The sequence below is a fragment of the Carcharodon carcharias genome, chromosome 8 (genome assembly GCF_017639515.1).
Source record: "Carcharodon carcharias isolate sCarCar2 chromosome 8, sCarCar2.pri, whole genome shotgun sequence".
Lineage (NCBI taxonomy): Eukaryota > Metazoa > Chordata > Chondrichthyes > Lamniformes > Lamnidae > Carcharodon > Carcharodon carcharias.
Window position 1 is genome coordinate 42,697,970 of NC_054474.1, and position 22,593 is coordinate 42,720,562.

General features: G+C 41.3%; 1 protein-coding gene across 2 annotated transcripts in view; it reads right to left on the reverse strand.

Annotated features, from left to right (window-relative positions):
* Positions 1–3,734: 3,734 nt before the first annotated feature.
* LOC121281143 (core histone macro-H2A.1) overlaps positions 3,735–22,593 on the reverse strand; it is a 55,740-nt gene continuing 36,881 nt past the window's right edge. Inside the window, exons 6-9 of one of the 2 annotated variants that reach the window (XM_041193869.1) lie at positions 21,932–22,022; positions 7,928–8,017; positions 6,447–6,621; positions 3,735–4,409 (exon numbers count right to left, since the gene is read on the reverse strand). In XM_041193869.1, coding sequence (XP_041049803.1) covers positions 4,244–4,409; positions 6,447–6,621; positions 7,928–8,017; positions 21,932–22,022 — 522 coding nt within the window. In that variant the 3' untranslated portion in view covers positions 3,735–4,243. The remainder of the gene's footprint in view (positions 4,410–6,446; positions 6,622–7,927; positions 8,018–21,931; positions 22,023–22,593) is intronic. The other variant, XM_041193868.1, reaches the window with a different exon arrangement.

Sequence of the window (22,593 nt, forward strand, 5' to 3'; positions counted from 1 at the left end):
GTGGGTGACATAGCTATTATTGCTGAATAGCTCGGTAGCGTGTGCAATCTGTGAGATGTGGGTGTGAAGCTTGCAGTATTACTAAATGTGTGGGTGCAGTGGAGCTTTGAAATTTAGTGATGAGTCCTGACTGAGTGACTGATGGGGCCATGTTGAATTGAGCAGTGTCTGAGGCTAGTGGTGCAGTTGGTAGGAAATGATATTTGAAGATTTATTCACCGACCCTGGCCACTCAGGTGAAGTTATTGAATGTTTTGCAGCACTGCATCTAGGCCCTCAGGACTAGACTCCTTGCTTTGAATGCCAAGGTTACTTGCCCCGCTGCCATTTGGCCATTTGTCTGGACAATATCTTGCTGATACACATTTCTTCTCCTTTCCAGCTTCTCCACCAGGAGCTCCATTGCTACAAGAGAAAACTTTGGAGCACAATATCTCCTATTTCTATCCCTTAAGAAATGAGCCTCAGTGCATGGTTTGCTTTTTCATGGTTTTATTAAATAATAGAATTGAGAAAAATCAGAGAAGTTATGTTAAACTTATATAGAACCTTGGTTAGACCACACTCAGATCTTGTGCCATAGTATAAAAAAGAATTTGGAGGCAGGGGAGAGGGTGCACAATAGATTTACAAGGATATGACCAGAACTGTGATGTTCTACCTGTCAGGAAGTGATGAACAGCTCAAGTCTCATTTTCTCTTGAAAAAGAAAGGCTGAGTGTGATCTAATATAGATCTTAAGGATTATGAAATGTTTTGATGGAATTGACAGAGAAAGTGGTTGTATTTGAGGTGAAGAGCAATACTAGGACCTCCATTAACACAGTCACCAAGAAATTAAGTCAAGAATTCAAAAGAAACTTCATTACCTGGTGGTATGAATGAGGAACTTACTATCAAAGGGTGTAGTTGAGGTACAGGTGCATTAAAGGGAAGGCTAGGTAAGTATATGAGGGAGAATAGAGATTTTGCTGATAGAGTTAGATAAGGAAGAAGGGGAGCATAAACACCAGTATGGGCTGGTTGGGACGAATGGCCTGTTTTTGTGCTTCATAGTCCGTGTAATTTAATTTAGCTGTAGTGCTGTTCTCTCTTCCCAGAAAACATTTTTGGATCCCCAGATTTCCCCTACCGCCAGGCCCCAAACGCGAACCTATAATCGGATTGACTCTGGATAGGGTTGGCTTTCCCTATGGGAATAAATTCAATACCATCACAATGGAGGTGATATTGCAGCATCAGCAATTCCAGGTTAGAAGAATCATGCAGCATGACAGAAAGCATATGGCCACTGGTACTGCGCTTCATATGTGTACGATGTGATATGTGGCACTTATTGCAAGGGGAATGGAATATAAAAGCAGGGGTGTTTAACTGTAGCCGTCCAGGGCATTAGTGAGAAACATCTGGAATACTGTGTACAGTTTTGATCTCATTTGAAAAAAGATATAATTGCATTAGAAGCCATACAGAGAAGATTCACTCAACACATTCCTGGGATGAAATGCTAACCCTATGAAAAAAAGGTTGAGCAGATTGGGCCTTTACCCATTGGAGTTCAGATGAATGACAGGTGATCTTACTGAAACATGTGAGATCCTGAGGGGACTCGACAGGGTAAATACCGGGACGTTTCCATTTGTGGGGGAGATTAAAACAAGCGGACACACTTTAAGAATAAGAAGTCTCCGTTTTAAGACGGAGATAAGGAATTCATTTTTTCCCTCAGGGGGTCGTTAGCCTGTGGAATTCTCTTCTGCAAAAAGCAGGAGGCAGGATCATTGAATTAATTGAAAGCTGAGTTAGATTTTTGACTAACAAGGGAGTCAAAAGTTATTGGGGGCAGACAGGAAAGTGGAACTCAGACTACAACCAGACCAGCCACGATTTTATTGAATGGTGGAGCAAGCTCAAAGGGCTGAATGACCTACTCCTGCTCCTAAGCACTATGTTTCAAACCTCACCTGACCCAAGAGGAGCTCTCCGAGGAGTTCTGTATACAACAGCTGCGGCTGACAGCAGACCTCAGCTTTTACAGCCTCAGACCATTCCAGGTTGTCACGGGGAATGAGTGTAACATCAGCTAGGAAGCTGTCGGGGCATGACTCATACAGGTAAGAGCCACCTCCTTTCATAGAGCAGTCGAGTTCATCCATTTGGACATTACCCTGAAGCTGCAGAGGCAGAGAGTTCAGCTCTTCTACAGAATAATTGCTTTCCCCAGGATGCAGAGTGCCATCTCTGGCACTGAAGAAGCCAACTGAGCAGCTGCTGACCTGGGTGAACAGGAAGACATTCTAGGACATCTTGTCTGTCTATAATGCAAGGGACATCAGAGGGCAGATTATATACAATGGAGTACCTCATTCTTACCTTATGACACTAAGACACTAAACTCTGCCTCCTAACAGGACCTTGTCATGAATTCATGGCCATGTGAAGAAGTCTAAACGTACTGATTAATATATTTCCGATTAATTGTAGTGTTATAAATAAAAATCATGAGTTAGGTGCCCAGTATATGTCAGAGTAAAAATTATTTTATTGCGTGATAATCGGATAGAAAGTTTTCTGAATGAAGATCAATCAAGGTGTCAGTTAAGGTGATGTGTTACAGTTTATTGAGGGAGTCCTAGTTCCTGTGGCAACATGCACTTTCACATGCATGTAGTCTGGAGCTATGGATAGTGATAGTAGAAGCTCCAATGTTCTATCCATCAAATGACTGACCAGTATCACTCCCACTCTTAACACCTGCCATTGCCGTGTGTTGGAAGGATTTACAGGTTGATATTCAACCTGTTTGGCCACATTATGAACGTACCTTCCTTGGCCATCAAGTCCTTGGGTGGGACTCAGTCAGTTAAGGAGTAGGCGGTAATTGCGATAGGAGAGGTGAACTGAGAGGTATGGCGGAGTGAGAATGTGAAGGAAAGTATCTTGAGTTTGAGTTGCTGTGTTAGGGGAGTAGTAAATTTCCTAGTCCAGAGAGGTACCGTGGAGGGTGAGAGGTGGAAATGTTGCTTAAAGGGAATGTAGAGTATAGTGATTTCCAGGAAGAAAGAGAGAGTGATGTGCTATCCCTGCCTGCCTTTAAAATGTTTTCAGTTCTCTCTTTACTAGGTCAGTCCAGGATGTGAGGGAATCAGTGCCAGTGTCAGTGCCTGATCTCTGCAGACAACTGCTGACAGTACCTGGCTTAGCGGTGGACACACCTTGGAGATCTTCATCAGAAAAGCTTTTTATATTTCTTCCACTTGCTGCCCTGGTTTGGTGCCCAGAGGTAACTGCTGGCACCAAGTTGATCCTGATGGCGCAAATGTGGACTGATGTTATGGGCAAGATATGCTGTCAAGTGATTTTGCGGAAATTGTTTACTTCTCTGTTGGGCAGCATTCCCAGTGGTGAGGGGGGTTGTTGTTGTCACATAGTTCTATACTCCAGTTAATCCATAAATATTTAAATTGACTTGCCCCAGGAAACTTGTGTATAGGTCCCCTCTCTGATACAAACACAGCATAACTTCAGTGTAACTCATATCAAGGAAATTCAGTGGGACAGTGATTTTCAAGTTTGCAAGTTGAGAGACACGAGCTTCCAACAGCATTTCCAATAGGCATGATAATGGCTCTGCATGACGGCTACTCTTGTTTCAAGCCATACACTTTCTCCTAGTGTTGTATTTTAAATAGTACCTCATTTTAAACAAAATAACGACACCACCACAAATATAGTAAAAGACAGATGTGCCACCACAGTCCAACAATTTAATAAACAAATGACAAACTCAATTTCATCATAACTCTTAACAACCATTTGTGGTGATTAGCTGTAATGTAAACAAAATACAGTTTTGTAGCACCATATGTTTTCAATGAGTTACTTTGGTGCACATCAATGTACCACAACAGAGTTACAAAATGTACCTCTCATCTCTCTCAGTTAAGGTTTAAAAATGCCCACACTGGCAACATTGGACTACGAGCAATCCTTTTTTGTTTTTTTTCTGATGCAAATTAAAAACTACAAAATATATACTAAATTACAATGAATTCTAGTGACTTTCTGATAACAGTGCATAATCCGTTTTCAAGCCAAATGTCAGTGCCATTGGGAAATTAAGAAACAAATGCTAAATAAAAGATTCCTTTGAATTGTCTGCCCTTTGCCATTTCAATAACTTTACTAAAAAAAGTGGGGTGCAACACAATGTCAAGGAATTCCTCATGTGGTGTCGACATCTTTAGTTAGCATCCAGCTTTGCCATCTCCTGGACATAAATCCCTATACTTTCACTATCAAAAAGAACAAAGTAGACAGTTTTGATTGAGGATGACATTGTAGAAACAAAGTAGCTGGAAATGGCCTTCAGGATCAGCTGTGCAGCACTCTGCTTGGGAAACCCATTTCTGTGAAGGAATTAACAGTCGGTGAGCACTGTACTATTTCGGTACGCACAAAACAATGCAATGTGCATTGACATTCAAGCCACTGAGCTCTTTCATTGCACAACACAGACAATTTGCCTCATGTACGTAATACACAGGATGGAACCAACTATGGATAAATCTCTATAAAACCACTTGATATTTTTCTGACTTGATGTTAACTCGTGGGGCAGAATCTTCTGGCTGATGCGCGGGTGGGCGGAGCCCGCATTCCAGTGCTTAAAATGTCGCGTGCTGACGTCGGCGATATTTCGGTCGGCGAGTGCGCTATGCAGCGCCCGCCATTAATTAAAGGCCTTGTTAAGGCCATTAACTCTCAAATCGACCAGGATTTTGAGGGGCCCATGTGAACTTCGGGTCAGCGCACGGGCCCAATGGGCAGGCGGGTAAGTGATTTTTTTTTTTACAAACCTCATCGAATGGCGGGATGAGGTTTGATATTGGGTTTAAAAACTTTTAATGAAGTGTTTGTGTTCTTCACTAACATGTCCCATCTCGTGTGACATTTTCGCATGAGGGGGACATGTTAATGATTTTTAAATTTTTCTATTTTTAGAGTTTCACAGATCTCCCTGAAGCAGCACTTTGCCTTAGGGAGATGTGTGCACTCTGGCAGTTGGGGAATTCCACCCCCCCCCCCGCCACCACGGGAAGCGCATAGCGCTTCCAGCTGGCCGACACGCTGGGCGGGCCTTCATTGGCCCGCCCACTTAAAATGGCAGCAGGGCCCGTTTCGGCGGCGGCGATCGGCTACCCGCCAGCCCATCAAGAGCAAAATTCTGCCCATGCTCAGCCCACACTATTGATCTCATGAATGATGTGCAGAAGTGCAGAAATCATTATGTGCTGCAGAGTATTTGAATCAAACCTGGGCACAGACAGAAGATCAATTATACTGATGTTTTCTGAAGATATCAAATGTGAGGAAATGTAAACTGTGAGGAATAATTGAGAAGAATGCAGGAGATCCTAGACAAGATGTGGAGTGGGCAGATGGCAGAGACACTAAACTTTGGGAAATAAAAACATAAAGTATTTACCCTGGAGGTTAAGGCTAAAAGAAAGTGGGGGTTGGCATGAATTTGGTCTACATGAGGGGCACAAAATGAGTATAGTGAAATGGCAGCCAATTTGTCACAACATCTGATCTTCTTCCCTCTGAAGTTCACAAAACGATAATTCAAACACTTTTTTGGAGACTCATTCGTGGTTTCACTGTCACTTTCACTGAGTTTGAAATAATAACCTTGACAATATTTTCAGAGTCAGTGGAAAATAAACTGGAACAGTGTATCACAGGCTGCTGATTTGCAACAAACCCATTTCATGCTTCTGGCGCAAACAAATTTCAGCTCCAAAAAATGAGAGATTTATGGGTATAGATATGTAAGTATTTAAAAAGATGGGTTCTGTGTTTTTTACATAGCGGCACTGAATGGAAAACAAGGAAATGATGTTGAAGTTGTACAGTGCATTGGACTGAGTACAGTCAAGACTATTGTGTAGAGTTCTAACCAAACCACCATATGTAAGTGTTAAGGACCAAAATATCGTGCGAGTGTGCGATGATGTTGGACTGCTTGCCTGACATCATCACGCGCTATTTCATGTTCAAGCGGGTTGGGTGTGCGCCCTCACGCCGATCAAAAAATTTTGCCCATAGACTACAGATGAACTGATTCTTGGTCAATAGGCAGTTCTGTTGGGAAAGAGTTCCTCAGCACAAGTAATTTGATAGGCCAATCAATTAAAAGAAATTTGACTCACATAAATGATATAATTGTGAGATAATGGTCAGGAAATGCAAACACACACCATTCATGTTATATTAATAACAAGTAGATACATAGGTTTTAGCAAAACTTGAATATTATAAAAAAACATTAATAGGCATATTGCATTTTATATGCAGGTAAATCAACAGCATTTTAGCAAACTTGGCAATTACTTTTAAATAATACAGCTTTGCATTCCGCAGGATGAAGTAACGTTCCATACCTGCCACTACCAATTGAAGGAAAGGCAATAGATTTCAGCTTCTTCTCATCTGCCAGTGCCAGACAGTTCTTCACTGTTTTCTCCAGGAGCTCCTCACACTTGTCTGATCCCCAGCCAGGGCTATTGCAATGGATGACGAATTTGGCTGGCAGCCCATGGCCTGAACTAAGCACAGCTAGCAAACAAGACCATGGAATATATTTAAACACAAGTGGTATACTTTTGAACAAATCAGCACATCCCCTTTCTCAGTCTGACTTTTCCCAGAGATAAGACCAAGTAAAGAAAAACTGCATCCTAGTGGATAGATGCACATGGTGTGATCCTCAGGTATCAGCTTTCATCTTTTGTGTCCTGAATTAGCTGATTTGTCAGGCAGCAGTGAGGGTATAGTAAATGGCTTCAGTGCCTTCATGTTACACAGAAGGTGTGATAAGTTAACCAAGCTTGAAGAACTGGACTACTATCAGAAAACATACATGCATGGATGTTGGTTAAGAGTAGGACTTGTCTCAGCCAGCAGTCAAAAAGCTTGCCAAATTCATTATCTAGGTTTGCACATGAAGAAAAGTCATTTAGACAAGACACCAGGACACTGTCAGTGTTATACTCCTGCCTGAATCAGCAGCTAAAAGGCAGGGGAAATTTGAGACTGACCAAAAAAAAAAGTCATAAATGCAAACTAAATCAAAATAAATTATGTGAATGTTGTATTCTTGAAAACGAAGAGATGACAAAGCACAAAATGATGTAAATTGTATAACACCAATCCATTAAGTTTGCTGACAAAATTTCGCTACTTGAAGAGAAATTAATATTTTAATAACAAAATGGGACAAACTGCAGCACCGACGTGTGATATCATGTGGGTGGCAGAATATGTGATCGTGTCTGTGATCCTCACATCACTGGGATCTCAATACCAACATCTCCTTACAATGAAACTGTCAAGGAGGGGCAAAGAATTGGAGGTGATACCACTTGGCTGCTCCTGCACACTTCAAGCAGTCAGCTGAACAAGCACAGTTCCAACTAAGCCCAGAAACATGCAGTTTAATTATTTTGATACTGTAAAATCCTATTCAGTTATTATTATCCTCACAAAATGCTGCCACCAGTCACAGATCAGCCAAGTTCATATTTTGCCTTGAGTATCCCAGTAGGCTAGATGGCTGGCACGTGGTTCAGAATAATGCTAACAGCCCGAGTTCAATTATTGTTCCAACTGAGGTGGGCTTGAGATCTGCTTTCTCCCCTGACAATAGAAGGCAACGGTAAACCACCACTAAGAAAAACTGCCCAAAAAACAGCTCAGGATGAAGCGTCAGCAGACAATGAGCCAGGAATCTGCCTCTGGGCAGAGCACATATACCATACCATGTAGCAAGCTGCATTTCCTATACATAATAGGATTTAATTCTTTGCATTTTTGGAATAATAAAGAAATGTACTTTCTCTACAAAAAGCACAAGCGGTTATACCTCCTGCTGTATCCAAGGGACCATTCTTCTTGCGTAGTTCGTTAACAGCCTCTGTAAACTCCTTGCCGCCCTTCTTCTCCAAAGCATTTCCTATAAGTTGGAAGTTAGAATTTACAATTGTGGTACTGGATCAGAAACACAAGAGTAGGCTCTGTACGGTTGTGCACCATAACAGTTGTAATGATTTGAGAAAAAAAAAACACATGCACTAGAGTTTGTCAGCTAAAAAGAACTTCCTAGAAATCCAGTTAAGGGCATATCACAGGGCATTTATTTTATACAAATTTATGAGGTAGCAATCCATAACTGTATCCTATCAGAAGTTGCGGGGCATCAAGTGTCCTATATAGAGGGGCTAGTGGATAATTCAAAATAAATATTTAAGTTAATGCATCACATCATATCTTTTAAAGGGTGACTCCACATCAAGTGACACCCTTGACTACACATCTAGAAAAGAAATATGCCAGTATACCATTTTTTAAAAAATTGAAGGAGGAAGGGAAAAAAGCAACTCATTCCTTGGGGATTGCCCATCCAATCAGCATGTGATCACCCATTTGCAACACTCACCCTCCAGCATTTCTTGCAGTTGAGATTTAATGCTTCTTCAGCTTGCCCATAAGAGTTCTTAAATTACATGAACAGCATATTTTACAGATTAATTCTCAAGGTTAGCCCACAATAAGACTTTGTGCATTGGCATCCCGTTAAGTAGAATTTTAATTCATTTCAAGTTGCAATTCATACTGATCTCCATGGATAACTAACCCCTAGTCAGTTTTGTCTGAATTAGAACTGAACTGAAAATAACTTTAAATTTTAGAAACTCAGTAAAATATTTGAAAAAAATTCCCTGGAAAATGTTGCAATAGATAGATTTACTGCAATTTGCAGACTTTGATCACTTTTTTTTTATGAGCGACTGTTTTATGTAGAAAGCTGCTTCCACCAGAAGATCTGCAGAGGACATTCAGCAGTACACAAAGTCAATTCAGAGCTTACTGACTGTGCTACCCCTTCAAAAGACTCAATCTTCAAAACTCCACGATGAGCAATTTTTAAACTTACTGCTACAGCATAAGTCAGTCATTCCAGATTGGGCAGCCATTATTGAAATTGGAAAATTTCCATTCCATTGAAAGAAAGGGAAAATCGGTGACAGGCACCCAACCTGCAAGACCAGCTTTATGTAAGTTGAAAATTACCTCCCACATCTTTTATATCACCAACCTTACTGTCTCTCACAAATAAAATTAGGAAATTTTGTGCTAAGGCAACATGTCAGTATTAGGGAACACCTATTCACTATTTCACCTATCAAACGCTCCGCAGCCAGGGTTCAATAGCGAGTAGAATTTCCTCTACAGTAACCCAACCAAATGCCAGAACTACAACCTCAGAAGGGTTCCATCTACTCTACTGTTCTCCAAAACGAACTCAATTGATGTTAAAATAACTCCAAACATCCCACTCAAACAGCCAATACTTAATTATAATGTTTAAATAGGGTGATGGACTGGGAGAGCTTCACTTGGATTTTGTTAATTTAATTTTGTTAGTTGCATTTATATAAAACCTTTAACACATATCCCAAAGTGCTTGATAGAAGTGTATTCACTTCTGGGAGTGGACCAACTTCATTGGGTGAGAATGGATCTGGGCCAGGTAAATTGGCATCAAAGATTGATGGGCAAAACTGCAACTGAACAATTGGCTGCATTTAAAGAGGAGATAGCCAGGGTACAGTGAAGAGGGGGAAAGGTAGGGCAAACAAATCCAAAGTTCTCTGGATGACAAAAGAGATGGGGATTAAGTTGAAGTAGAAAAAGGGTGCACATGATAGATCTCAGGTGGACAATACAATCGAGAACCAGGCTGAATATTGAAGGTTCAGCAGGGAAGTGAGAAACAAGAGAAGCAAAGAGAGAGTATTGAGAGGAGACTGGCAGCTAACATTAAAGGGAATCCAAAAATCTTACAGGCTTATAAATAGCAAAAATGGTGGTAAAAGGAGAGGTGGGGTCAATTAGGGAACTAAAAGGGGACTTATGCATTGAGGCAGAAGGCATAGCTGATGTACTAAATGAGTACTTTGCGTTTATCTTTTTTCAAGGAAGGAAATACTGTTGAAGTCAGAGTGAAAGAGGATGTACTGAGACACTGGATGGAGATATTCTGTACTTAAAGTTGCTAAGTCATAAAGACTGGATGAGAGGCATTTAAGAATTCTGATGGAATAAGGAAAAAAAATCGCAGAGCCACTGGTCATAATTTTTCCATTCTCCATTCACAGAGGTGAAAACAGAGGACTAGAGAATTGCAAATGTTACAACCTTGTTCAAAAAAGGATGTAAGGATAAGCTCACACACCAAGTCAGTTTAACCTTGGTGGTTGGAAAGTTGGAGAAATAATAATTTGGGACAACATTAAGGATCACTTAGACAAAGGTGGATTAATTAAAGAAAGCCAGCATGGATTCATTAAAGGAAAATTGTGTTTAACTAACTTGTTTGAGTTTTTTGATAAGACAACAGAGAGGGATGACAAAGGTAATTTTTAAAAATTCTTTCATGGATGTGAGTATAGCTGGCAAGGCCAACAGTTGCTGCCTTTCCCAAAATGCCCTTGAAAAAGTGGTGGGGAGTCACCTTCTTAAAAGATTGCAGTCCATGTGGTGTAGGCACACCCGCAGTGCTGTTAGGGAGGGAGTTCCAGGTTTTTGACTCAGTGACAGTGAAGGAACTGCAATATGTGTCCAAGTCAGGAAGGTGAGTGGCTTGGAGGGGAACTTATAGGTGGAGACGTTCCCATGCGTCTGCTATCTTTGTCCTTCTAGGTGGTAGAGGCTGCGGGTTTGGAAGGTGCTTTTTAAAGAAGCCTTGGTGAGTTGCTGCAATCCATCTTGTAAATGGTACACAGTGCTGCCACTGTATATCAGTGGTGGAGGGAGTGAATGATTAAGGTGGTGGATGGGCCGATTAAGTGGCCTGGTGTTGGATGGTGTTGAGGTTCTTGAGTGTTGTTGGAGCCCCGTTCATCCATGCAAGTGGAGAATACGCCATCACAGTCCTGTCTTGTGTCTTGCAGATGATGGACAGATGTTCAGGGGTCAAGAGGTGAGTTACTCACTGCAGAATTCACAGCCTCTGACCTTGTAGCCAGAGTATTTATATGACTGGTCCAATTAAGTTTCTGGTCAATGGTAACCCCTGTATGTTGATGGTGGGGGATTCAGCGATGGTAATGCAGTTGAATGCAAGAGGAGATGTTTACATTCTCTCTTGTTGGAGATGGTCATTGCCTGGTGCATGTGTGCGAGTGTTACTGTGGTTGATATGGTGTACAAGGACTTTCAAAAGGTATTTAATAAAGGGCCACACAACAGGCTTATCAACAAAGTTAAAGCCCATGGAATAACAAAAGGACAGTAGCAGCATTGAAACCAAAATGGCTGAATGACAAGTGACAGGATGCTGTTGTGAATGGTTGTTTTTGGGACTGGAGGGAGATATATAATGGGGTTCCCCAGAGGTTAGGACACCTGCTTTTCTTGATATATATTAATGAACTAAACTCAGGTGTACAAGGCACAAGTTCAAAATTGCCTCCTTTTGTGCTGTAGTCATTCAATGATTCTATGAAAAGGGATCCCAAGCTAAAAGAGATATTAGATGGGATGATTAAAAAAGCTTGGTCAAGGGGATGGATTTTAAGGAGAGGGCAGTGAAGAAGCAGAAAGGTTTAGGGAGAGAATTCCAGAGCTCAGGGCTTGGACGGATGAAGGTATGGATGCCAAAGGGGGAGTAAAGTGAGTGCAGAACACCCAAGAATCTAGCATTGGAGAAGTGTAAAGTGCAGGCTGGAGAAAATAGGAATGGGGAGCGGCGAGGCTATGGAAGGATTTAAACATGAGAATAAAATTTTAAATTTCAGGACCTAGGTGACAACAAGGACAAGAATGATGTGTAAATGGAACCTGTTATGGGATAGGATATAGTCCAGCAGAGTTTTAGATGAGCTGCAGTTCATGGAGGATAGAAATGGGAGTCAGAACCAGTGCTGGAATTGTGTGGAGGAAACAAAGGAATGTATGAGGGTTTTGGTATTAGAGAGACTTAGACAAGGGTGGAGACAGTTAAGTCACAGAGATGGGAGTTAGCAGTCTATGCGATGGAGAGGATATGGGTTCGGAAGCTCAGCACTCAGTTAAATAGGATACCAAAGTTAAATATGGCCTGGTTCAACCTGAGACAGTGGGGAAGGCAGGGGTGTAGTAGTATTGTCACCAGAGTTGTAATCCAGATCTGGGTTTGAATCCCACCATGGCAAATGGTGGAATTTGAATTCAATAAAAAAATCTGGAATTAAAAGTCTAATGATGACCATGAAACAATTGTTGTAAAAGTGCATCTGGTTCACTCATGTCCTTTCAAGAAGGAAATCTGCTGTCCTCACCTGGTCTGGCATACATGTGACTCCAAGCCCAGAGCAATGTGGTTGACTCTTAAATGTCCTCTGAACAAGGGCAATTAGGGCTGGGCAATAAATGCTGGCCTAGTCAGCGACACCCACATCCCATGAACGAATAAAATTAAGTGGCCAGGAATTGGTGACAAAGGTGTGGAGATTATGGCAGATGGCCAGGGATGACGGCTTTGGTCTTCCCAACGTTTTACTAGAAGTAGTTCAAACTCATCCAGGGCTGGATGTTGGATAAGCCATCTGACAGTATAGAGACAATGGAGGGTTTGAGAGGTGGTGGAGAGGTAAAGCTGGATGTTATCAGAGTACATGTGGAACAGGTTATGTTGCTAAAAAGCAGCAAGTAGATGAAGAGGTTAAGGTTATAACTTTGGCGGAATCCAGAGATAACAGTGTGGAGGTAAGAAGAGAAACCATTTCTATAGCTGCTCTGGCTAAGGATGGATAGGTAAGAGCGGAACCAAACAAAGGCAGTGGAGGAGAGGCCGTAGAGTGGTTGAGAATGATGAAGAATGGTCACAGTCGCGGATTATCTCATTTATGACTTTGATTCAGGTCATTTGTGATATGGCAACGACCGAGGTCAGGCTAATTGGCCTGTAATTTCCCGTCTTTTGCCTCACTCCCTTCTTAAACAGGGGGGCTACATTAGTCCTCTGGGACCCTCCCTGACTCCAGTGATTCCTGAAAGATCACCACTAACGCCTCCACTATCTCTTCAGCTATCTCCTTCAGAACTCTGGGGTGTAATTCATCTGGTCCAGGTGATTTATCCACCTTCAGATCTTTCAGTTTTCCTAGCACCTTCTCCTTGGTAATGGCCACCATACTCACCTTTGCCCCCCACCCCGCCGACTCTCTTGAACTTTGGGGATGTTACTCGTGTCTTCCACCGTGAAGACTGACGCAAAGTAACTATTCAGTGCCTCCGCCATTTCTTTGTTCCCCACTACTACTTCTCCAAAGTCATTTTCCAGCGGCCCAATGTCCACTTTTGCCTCTCTCTTATTCTTTATATATCTAAAAAAAACTCTTGCAATCTTCTTTTATATTACTGGCTAGTTTACCCTCATATTTAATCTTCTCCCTCCTTATTTCTTTTTTAGTTGTCCTCTATTGGTCTTTGTGGGTTTCCCAATCCCCTGGTTTCTCACTGCTCTTCGCCGCATTGTATGCTTTCTCTTTAGCTTTTATGCTGTCCCTGACTTCCCTTGTCCGCCATGGCTGCCTTGTCCTCCCTTTAGTATGCTTCTTCTTCCGAGGGATGAATTTTTGCTCTGTCTCCCAAATTACTCTCAGAAACTCCTGCCATTGCTGTTCCACTGTCTTTCCTGCTAGGCTCATCTCCCAGTCAATTCTGGCCAGCTCCTCCCCCATGCCTCTGTAGTTGCCTTTATTCAACTGTAATACCGTTACATCTGATTCCAGCTTTTTCCTCTCAAATTGCAGGGTAAATTCTATCATATTATGGTCACTTCCTCCTAAGGGTTCCTTCACCTTAAGCTCCCTTACCAAATCTGCCTCATTACACATCACTAAATCTAGAATTGCCTGTTCCCTAGTGGGCTCCACCACAAGCTGCTCCAAAAAGCCATCTCGTAGACATTCCACAAATTCCTTTTCTTGGGATCCGCTACCAATCTGATTTTCACAGTCTACCTGCATATTGAAATCCCCCATGATCACTGTAACCTTGCCTTTCTTACACGCCTTTTCTATCTCCTGGTGTATCTTGTGCCCCACATCCTGACTACTGTTCGGAGGCCTGTACATAACTCCCATTATGGTTTTTTCACCTTTGCGGTTCCTCAACTCTACCCACACAGATTCTACATCATCTGACCCCACGTCGTTTCTTGCTATCGATTTAATTTTACTACAGGGAAAGGAGTTTGATGATTACCTGGTAAGTGGGTAAGTTCTATTCTATCCCTAGTGCACAATTGGTGACAAAGTTAATAAACTATATATGAAAGCAACATAAATAAGTGATTAATAATTAAGTAATCATTAAGGATGGCAGGACAGGCGATGTGTCATGGCTGCAGCGTGTGGGAGCTGCTGGATAGCATTGTGATCCAGGGCTAACATGTCTGCAGTAAGTGCTTGCGGCTTGAGGAACTTTGAGCTGGAGGATGAGCTGCAGATTCAGGAAGGGGGCAAGTTACCTGGATGTTTTATACCAGGTGGCAGTCACACCACTTAGGATAGGATCTTCTGCTTTGGTCAGTGGTCAGGGACAGGAGGGTGTGACTGAGTGGGCCAGGAAAGGGCACCCTGAGGCAGAAGTGCAGGAGTGTGAGCCTCTGCAATTTTCCAACTGGTCTGAGGTTCTCTCAGCTCATTTGGACGAGAGTAGGAGCTGCAGGGTGGACGAGCAAACTGACCATGGTACTGTGGAAGCCATCCAAGTAGGGGGAGTAAAAAGGAACTTAATGGTACTATGGGATAGTGTACTATAGGGAGGGAGATTGACACTGTTCTCTGTAGGAAAGAGTGAGAATCCAGACGGCTGTGTTCCCTGCCCAGTGCCAGTGTTCGGGACATCTGTTCAAGACTGGAGAGGAACTTGCAATGGGAGGGGGAAGATTCAGTGGTCATGGTCCATGTATGTACCAACAACATAGGCAGGATGAGGAAGGAGGCTCTGTATAGTCATTATGATAAGCTACACACAAAATTAAGAGGCAGAATCTCAAAGATAATTATTTCTGGATTATTACCTGAGCCACCTGCAAATTGGCACAGGACAAATAAGATTAGAGAAATGAATGCATGGCTCAAAGACCAGTGTGGGAGAAGCGGGTTCTGGTTTGTGGGGCACTGGCACCAGAATTGGGGAAAGTGGGATCTGTACTATTAGGATGGTCTACCCCCGAATCATGCTGGTGTCCTCACGAGTCGCCTAACTAGGGAAGTAGAGAGAGTTTTAAATTGAATAGTGGGGGCAAGGGAGAAAATTTGGGAAGATGTGGCAAACCGAAGAGTAGAGACAAGGCAAGAGAGAAAGATATTAATATGAGAAATGATAAACAGATTGTGACAGGAAGGGACAGCGAGTACAAAGCTAAGAGTAAATCAGCAAATAAAGCAAGACACTACAAAAATAATAAAAGGACAAAACTAAAAGCTCTGCATCTAAATGCATGTAACATTTGAAACAGATGAACCAATAGCGTAGATAGAAATAAATAAGTATGATCTGATAGCCATTACAGAGATATGGCTATAGGATGACATAGGTTGGGACCAGAATATTGAACGTTATATGACATCCAAGAAGGACAAGAAGTTAGGAAAAGGTTGAGGGGTGGCTCTGTTATGTTCAGGAAACCAGGACGTAGAAGCTGTTTGGGTTGAGATGAGGAATGATAAAGGCAAGAAGTCACTTGTGGGAGTGGTGTACAGGCCCCCTAATTGTGACTAAAAGGTGGGACAGATTATAAAGTAAGAGATAATGGGAACTTGCCAGAAAGGTACAGCAATAAACATGGGGAATTTTAATCTACATATAGACTGGAAAAATCAGATGGGCAAACATAGTGTAGATAAGCAGTTCATAGAATGAGTTTGGGATAGTTTCTTAGAACAGCACATTCTGGAGCCAACCAGAAAGCAGGCTATACTAGATCTGGTATTGAGCAACGAAATAGGATTAATTGATAACCTCACAGTGGAGGCACTCTAGGTAGCGGCAATCTTAACATGATTGAATTTTACATTAATTTTAAAGGAGAAATGATTGCGCCCAAGACTAGTATTTTAAATTTAAGTAAGGTCAATTATGAACGAAAGTCGAGCTAGCGAAAACAAACTTGCAAATGAAGTTAATCATTATGTCAATAGAAGTTTAGTGGCAAACATTTAAAGGGATATTTCAGAATGCACAGAACATAAACGTTTCAATGAGAAAGAAAAATTCCAAGGGGAGGGCCCAGCATCTGTGGTTGACTAAAAAAGTTAAAGACAGTACTAAACTTAAGGAAAAGGCATATAATTATGCAAAGGTGGGTGGCAGGTCAGAAGATTGGAAAGAATATAAAGAACAGCAAAGAACGACAAAAAGATTTATAAGGAGGGAAAAATTAAGAGTATGAGAGAAAGCTTGTTAGTAATATAAAGGTGGAAAGATGGACAGTAAGAGATTCTATAGATATTTAAATAAGAGAAGAGTTAAAATGAGCATTGGTCCTACAGAGAGTGAATCTGGGCAATTGGGATGGCAGATGAATTCAACTGGTATTTTGCTTCACTATAGAGGATGCAAGTAACATCCCGGAAATAGCTGTAAATCAGGAAATCAAAAGAAGGGAAGAACTCAGGAAAATTACAATTACCAGATAAGTGGTATTGAGCAAATTGTTGGGGCTGTGGGCTGACAAATAACCATCTGGATGCATTTCACCCTAAGGTCCTGAAAGAAGTGGCTAGTGAGAAAGTTGATGCACAGGCTTTAATTTTCCAAAATTTCCTAGATTCAGGGAAGGTTCCACTAAATTGGGAAAAAGCAAATATAACTTCTTTATTCAAAAAGGGAGGGAGACAGACTGCACCTGGAGGTGAGTACCCTGTTGTATACCCTCACAACCAGTTAAGTGGGGTCAGGTCTGGAGGAGCCAGGGCCAGTCAGGTAGACCCTGGCAAAGACATACAGGGGGAGAGGGGGAGGCTGGAGGCACTGTAGCTTGCTGGGAGGCTGCCAGGGCCTCTCTGGCAGTATTCTCTGGTGGCTGAGGGCAATCCTTGCCACCAGTTAAATGCCAGTCAAGGCAGAAATGCTCTAAATTGGCCAGTTATGTGGCTCAGTTGGGCTCTGGTGGGAGAACTTAAGACAATAAGAACATAAGAAATAGGAGCAAGAGTAGGCCATTTTGTCCCTTGACCCTGCTCTGCCATTCAATAAGATCATGGCTGGTCTAAATCTAATGCAGCCTCAATTCCACTTTCCTGCCTGCTTCCCATAATCCTTGACTCCCTTATGGATCAAAAATCTGTCCATCTCTCAGCCTTGAATATATTCAATGACCCAGCCTCCACTGACTTCTGGGTAGAGAATTCCAAATTTTAACAACTTTCCGGAGAAAAAAATTCTTCATCTCTGTCTTTAATGGGAGACCCCTTATTCTGAAGCCCTGCCCCTAGTTCTAGGTTCCCCTCAGAGTGAAAAGATCCTTTCAATATCCATGCTATCAAGCCCCCTCAGAACTTTATATATGTCATTATGGTCACCTTTTAGTCTTCTAAACTCCAATGAGCATAGGCCCAACCTGCTCAACCTTTCTGCATAAGATATCCCAGGAGGAACGTCCGCCATCTTCTCCACCACTGTTAAGTTGGCATCACAGCGGGAAGACAATGGGCAATCCACCTGATGCTTGCCCATTCCATTTTACAGGCCATCCCGCCTCCCAGCTCGTCCCCAAAGGGCTGGGAAAATCCAGCCTTCTCAGTTCCTCACACTTGCTGTGGAGGCGAGATTGGAGGGGTGAGGAAAGATGGGTTTAAGGAGATAAAAACAGAAACTGCTGGAAAGGAGATAGTTGGGTGTGGAGAAAAGGAGCCAAAGGTTATCTTTGCTTCCTGCGCTAATCCTGAAGGCCTGAAATTTACTGATGGAGAATATTATAACTGTAACCTCAAACATTTTCTATTATTATACTTCCTTTTATTATCGAATTAAGTGCAGGACACAAAGTTTACAATATGCTCTCGCTAAATGCTACCATTGCAAAAAAAACACCCCAAAAAAGTACACCCAAACAACTTGAAAATTGAGCTATTAACATTACTAATAGATTACAATTTAGAATTTCCTTGAATATAATTGACAACTAATTCTGGCCTCTTGGGTAATTTAGTCTCTATGGTGACAGTACAATAGGCAGATGCATGCTACCTAGATGCAACAGTGGCTCAATAGTAGCTTGAGGTACCCTCTGATGAACAAGACCTGCATCAGTGGGAAACCACAGGTCAGATTGTGAACTGGTCTATGGTTGAAACACACACCGTCAATCCTGTAGTTTGCCTGTTGGAGACTTTAATGAATGTTATTCTTTTACATTTTCAGCATCGCTGCCTCAAATGGGTTGTCGCATACTCTGATCCTACAACAGCAGAAATGTGAATCACATGCTGAAATTCAGTACAAGCCATGGTAATTCAAATCTCCCTTGTTTAGTAGTGGGGCAGGCAGATGGGAATTCTGGCTCTGGGATATGGAACTATGAGAACTGTATTCCTATATGGGGGACTGAGGAAACATCAGAAATCTTTAAAAAAATCAAGTTTAATACTCTTAAGCAAATCTCGACAACCTTGGTGTAAAATAAAAGTATAACTACCACTCAAATCCCAAATATTTCTTCACAACCAATCCCAATATCTGATGAATATTTCATAAGTAGCAGCCAAAACAAATTCAAAGCTGCTGTTTACTAAACTATTGGTGCGAAACTTTAAAATTTGGACAAGTAAAAAAACCCTTAACGAATTTGAAAATATGGAAACTTCCGTTTTTGCAATTATGATCCCTCTCTTCTAAATGGACAATTTTCCTGATGATTTCACAGACTGATTCTTATTTGAGTTTCACCCATTCAGCTTGCAACATCATCAGTGAAGAGATTGCTATCATGAGGATGATGCAATACCAGTCAGAAACTTTTGCTGGGCTCTAATAAGGAATCCACTTGCTATTGTAATCCAAATATTCTACATTCATTGGGGTTTACTTGAATTATAATTTGCAGCATCTCAAGTATAAAGTACAGCCACAAGCTTATTTTCATCAACTGACAGTAACCCTCTGAGCACCTCACTTTGTTGAGTTAAGAAGCAAAAAATCTGCCATTAAGCATTTAAATTTAGAATAGTTGAAACTTTAAAAAAGTTTCAACTTTTAATAGCAAAAAGTAACTGAAAATATTTGTTTCACTAGGAAAAAGACACATTATCACGAGCCCCATACAGTTTTTAGGAATATGTTTGAGGTTCTCAGAAGTTCAGTGTTACTTAATTGTCCGTAAGAAGCAGAAAAAGCAAATTAAAAATACAGTTTTGCAGTGTGACCACATTTAATGAGTATATTTGTCAAATGAACCAGGAATTTAAGTTTAATGAGATTTATCACCAAATGGCATGCTGCTTAAATGTAGAGGACCATATTTTTAAAAAAATTGTGATTCTGCAATGTTAGCGGGGCTATCAACACCACACACCATCACTATCCACTGAAAATTTGTGCGAGCTGCATGAATGCCTATCAAAATTGTCCATCAAAAATTATAAATGAGCCAGTTCTTTGTCGTTGTGGATTTTAAAAAATGACACTGATTTTCCAATAAGAGATACCTCCAGTGCAACCTTCATATTGTAAGTATTGAAATTGTGGTACAACAAACTGAAGTCCCAACTTGATCTGGCAAGAAGCGATATCATTCTGGATCATGTCCAGAATTCTGTATATGCTAAACTTCTTTTTTCCCTTGTAGAGAAGGTGAAATGCCAAACAGACACCAGACACAGGCTCCTCCATAGAAGTGAGGGAAATAATACATCAGAGAATCTCCTCACACCTACTTCCAGCACAGGACTAGAACTGGGTCATCTGAGCATTTGTCCTCTTTGGATTTTTCAGTTCCAATAAACAAAAAACAAGAGAGAAAAAGTCTCAAAAGTGAAAGAACACACCCGAAACAGTTTAAACAATGTTGAAATGAAAACTATAAAGAAAACAAAATCTACAAAAAATTATTTTAAAAGGAGCCAATGAAATGTGTTCTCTGTTTCAGGAAAAATCCCAAGACATAATACCAATTTCTGGTCACTTGATATTTGCACAGACCACTTCTTTCATTTATTCTTCTACAGTTTCCCTGTTTATTGGTCTTCTCATCACTCATCAGCAATCCCTTGTGTTGTGGATGGTTCTTCATTGCAGATGGCTTGGTGAAAGTGAGATGTCAGGGTTGGCTATGGGTTCACAGATGGTTTATGAGCCCTATCTTAACCTCACAGGCTCACCCACAGCGAGGACACTGGCTGTTAGCCAGTAGAGGTGGTGGCACGTTGCTGGCTCAAGCAGCTGCATCTTTCTGTCTCTCTCACTGTTGTGGCTACTTTTGCTGACTGGAAGGTCTTGACACTATTTTCAATGATGGAAAGTTATTTTGGTTGCGTTGGGCATCTGCTTCTCATGTGTTGATGTTAATGGAGGCTTTGAGATTGTCTTTCTTTCCTTTGGCCCAGGTGTAAACGAGTTCCCTGGCATAGCTCTGAGTAGAGCACCTGTTTGTGCAGTCTTGAGTTGGGCATTATGTCAACAAGACCCATCCATCTCAGTTAATGTGATCCTATCATGGCCTTTATACTTGGCATGTCGGGGTGGAGGAAGTGAGTCAGTAGTAAGCTGCAGCATTGCTGCAAGAATGAGAATAGTGCTGGTGTGATTACACACCCCTAATTGATGCCAGTTTTGACATGGAAGGGTGAAGCCATTGCAATATTCATCACTTCTGGGTCAAAATCCTGGAAATACCTCCCCTCCTTCCCACCCGTGACCAAAGTGGGAATTATGCCTTCAAAAGTACTGCAATGGCTCCAGAAGGCCCAACATCACCTTTTCCATTAATGTACAATGTCTGCCTTCCTAGTATCAGTTGCAACTTTTTTTTTAAAGTTCCAAGGAGCATGTACAGCATAAAGCTTTTATTTCACATGCTGGCAGTAAATTCACATTCTCACTCGGGGAGGTAGATACTCTGTATTTAACCCATGTTATATCTGACCTGGAAATGTCTAATGCTGACAGTGTGTGCAAAATGTGAAACTGCCATTTTCAGCATTGACAAGCACAAAAATAAATAAGTATATCCAGCCAGATTAAATTTCAAACAATGTTTGAATTTTTTTATGGTCACTATGCACCACCATTACAACACTGCCTACTACAAATCACATCTACTCATTGCAACTACAGTAAAGGGGCTATTTGGGCTTCTTCTGGGGCCTAAACCCTCAGTGGAAACAATATCAAATAGCATCTTTACCAGTGCATTATTTAAAAATTAAAAAGAATGTTAGTTTTTGATTCAGTTGGTATCTCACTTCATCCTTCCAGCTACAATTGTAGAACAGGAAAATAAGTAATTGGTCTGTAATTGTAGGTAGTTTTGCACCAAGGCTCACACCCACTCAGGTTGAAGCTACACAAAGTCATTGCATGCTGGGCTTTTGGAGCCAGAAGGGAGGGGAGATTTTCATTCCATCAACCCAAGCTGAATTAAAACCCAGGCTCCGGAGATGCACAGACATTTCTTCCCACGCATTAACACCCTGATCACCAGCTAAAAGAGAGAGGAATTTACTCTTAAAGAAATAAAAACTTTTGGGAGTGCACCAGGTGTTTCAATTAGCTAAACTCACCATGTTGCTGGAAGCAGGAAGTACTAATCTAAATAGCCAAGCAGAGTTTGCCACTGATGGACATGCACTCACTGCATAGAATTTTTCATTACCTACTTCCCCACCAGTGTAGAGGTCAGAGTTCGTAGGGTGAACGATAACATCACTGTCAATTGTTGCAATGTCAGCCTGTACAACTTGTAACTATAGCAGGCAAACAAACATACAGAACATCAACCATGCTAGAAAGAAAACTGAGACTGGAACATCGACAGTCTTTTAAAGGGGATCCCTGAAAACAACAACATCAATTTAAATCTGTATGGAGAAAGCAAGTCAGAGACATTTCAGACTGAAAACTTAACTTGATGATCTGCTGAAATGACCTTCAAATTAAGTCAGACCTGGTCTCAAAGTCTGAATCTATTTTCCTTGCTCCTTCTCATTAGCATCACATTATCACAGTTTTATTTTTATTTTTTAAACCATTTTTTAAAAGATCCTTACTCCCAGATCAAGCAAAGTTACTTTTTTTTATATCTCTTATGCTTTGGATATACAGGGCAATGATCAAACTTAAATTTGGTTTGCAAAAACATCATTACAAATGATGTGTGTTTATTGAGTTACTTTGTCTTGTATACATTTTGAAAGTTATTGGGGTCGTCTTGAAAAAAGTGTTTTGCAAAACCTTTGTATTCATTTCTTTACAAAAACAGATATGACAACAACCAAACTCATATTGAAACTCATTGTTAGAGTAAAAACATGATCT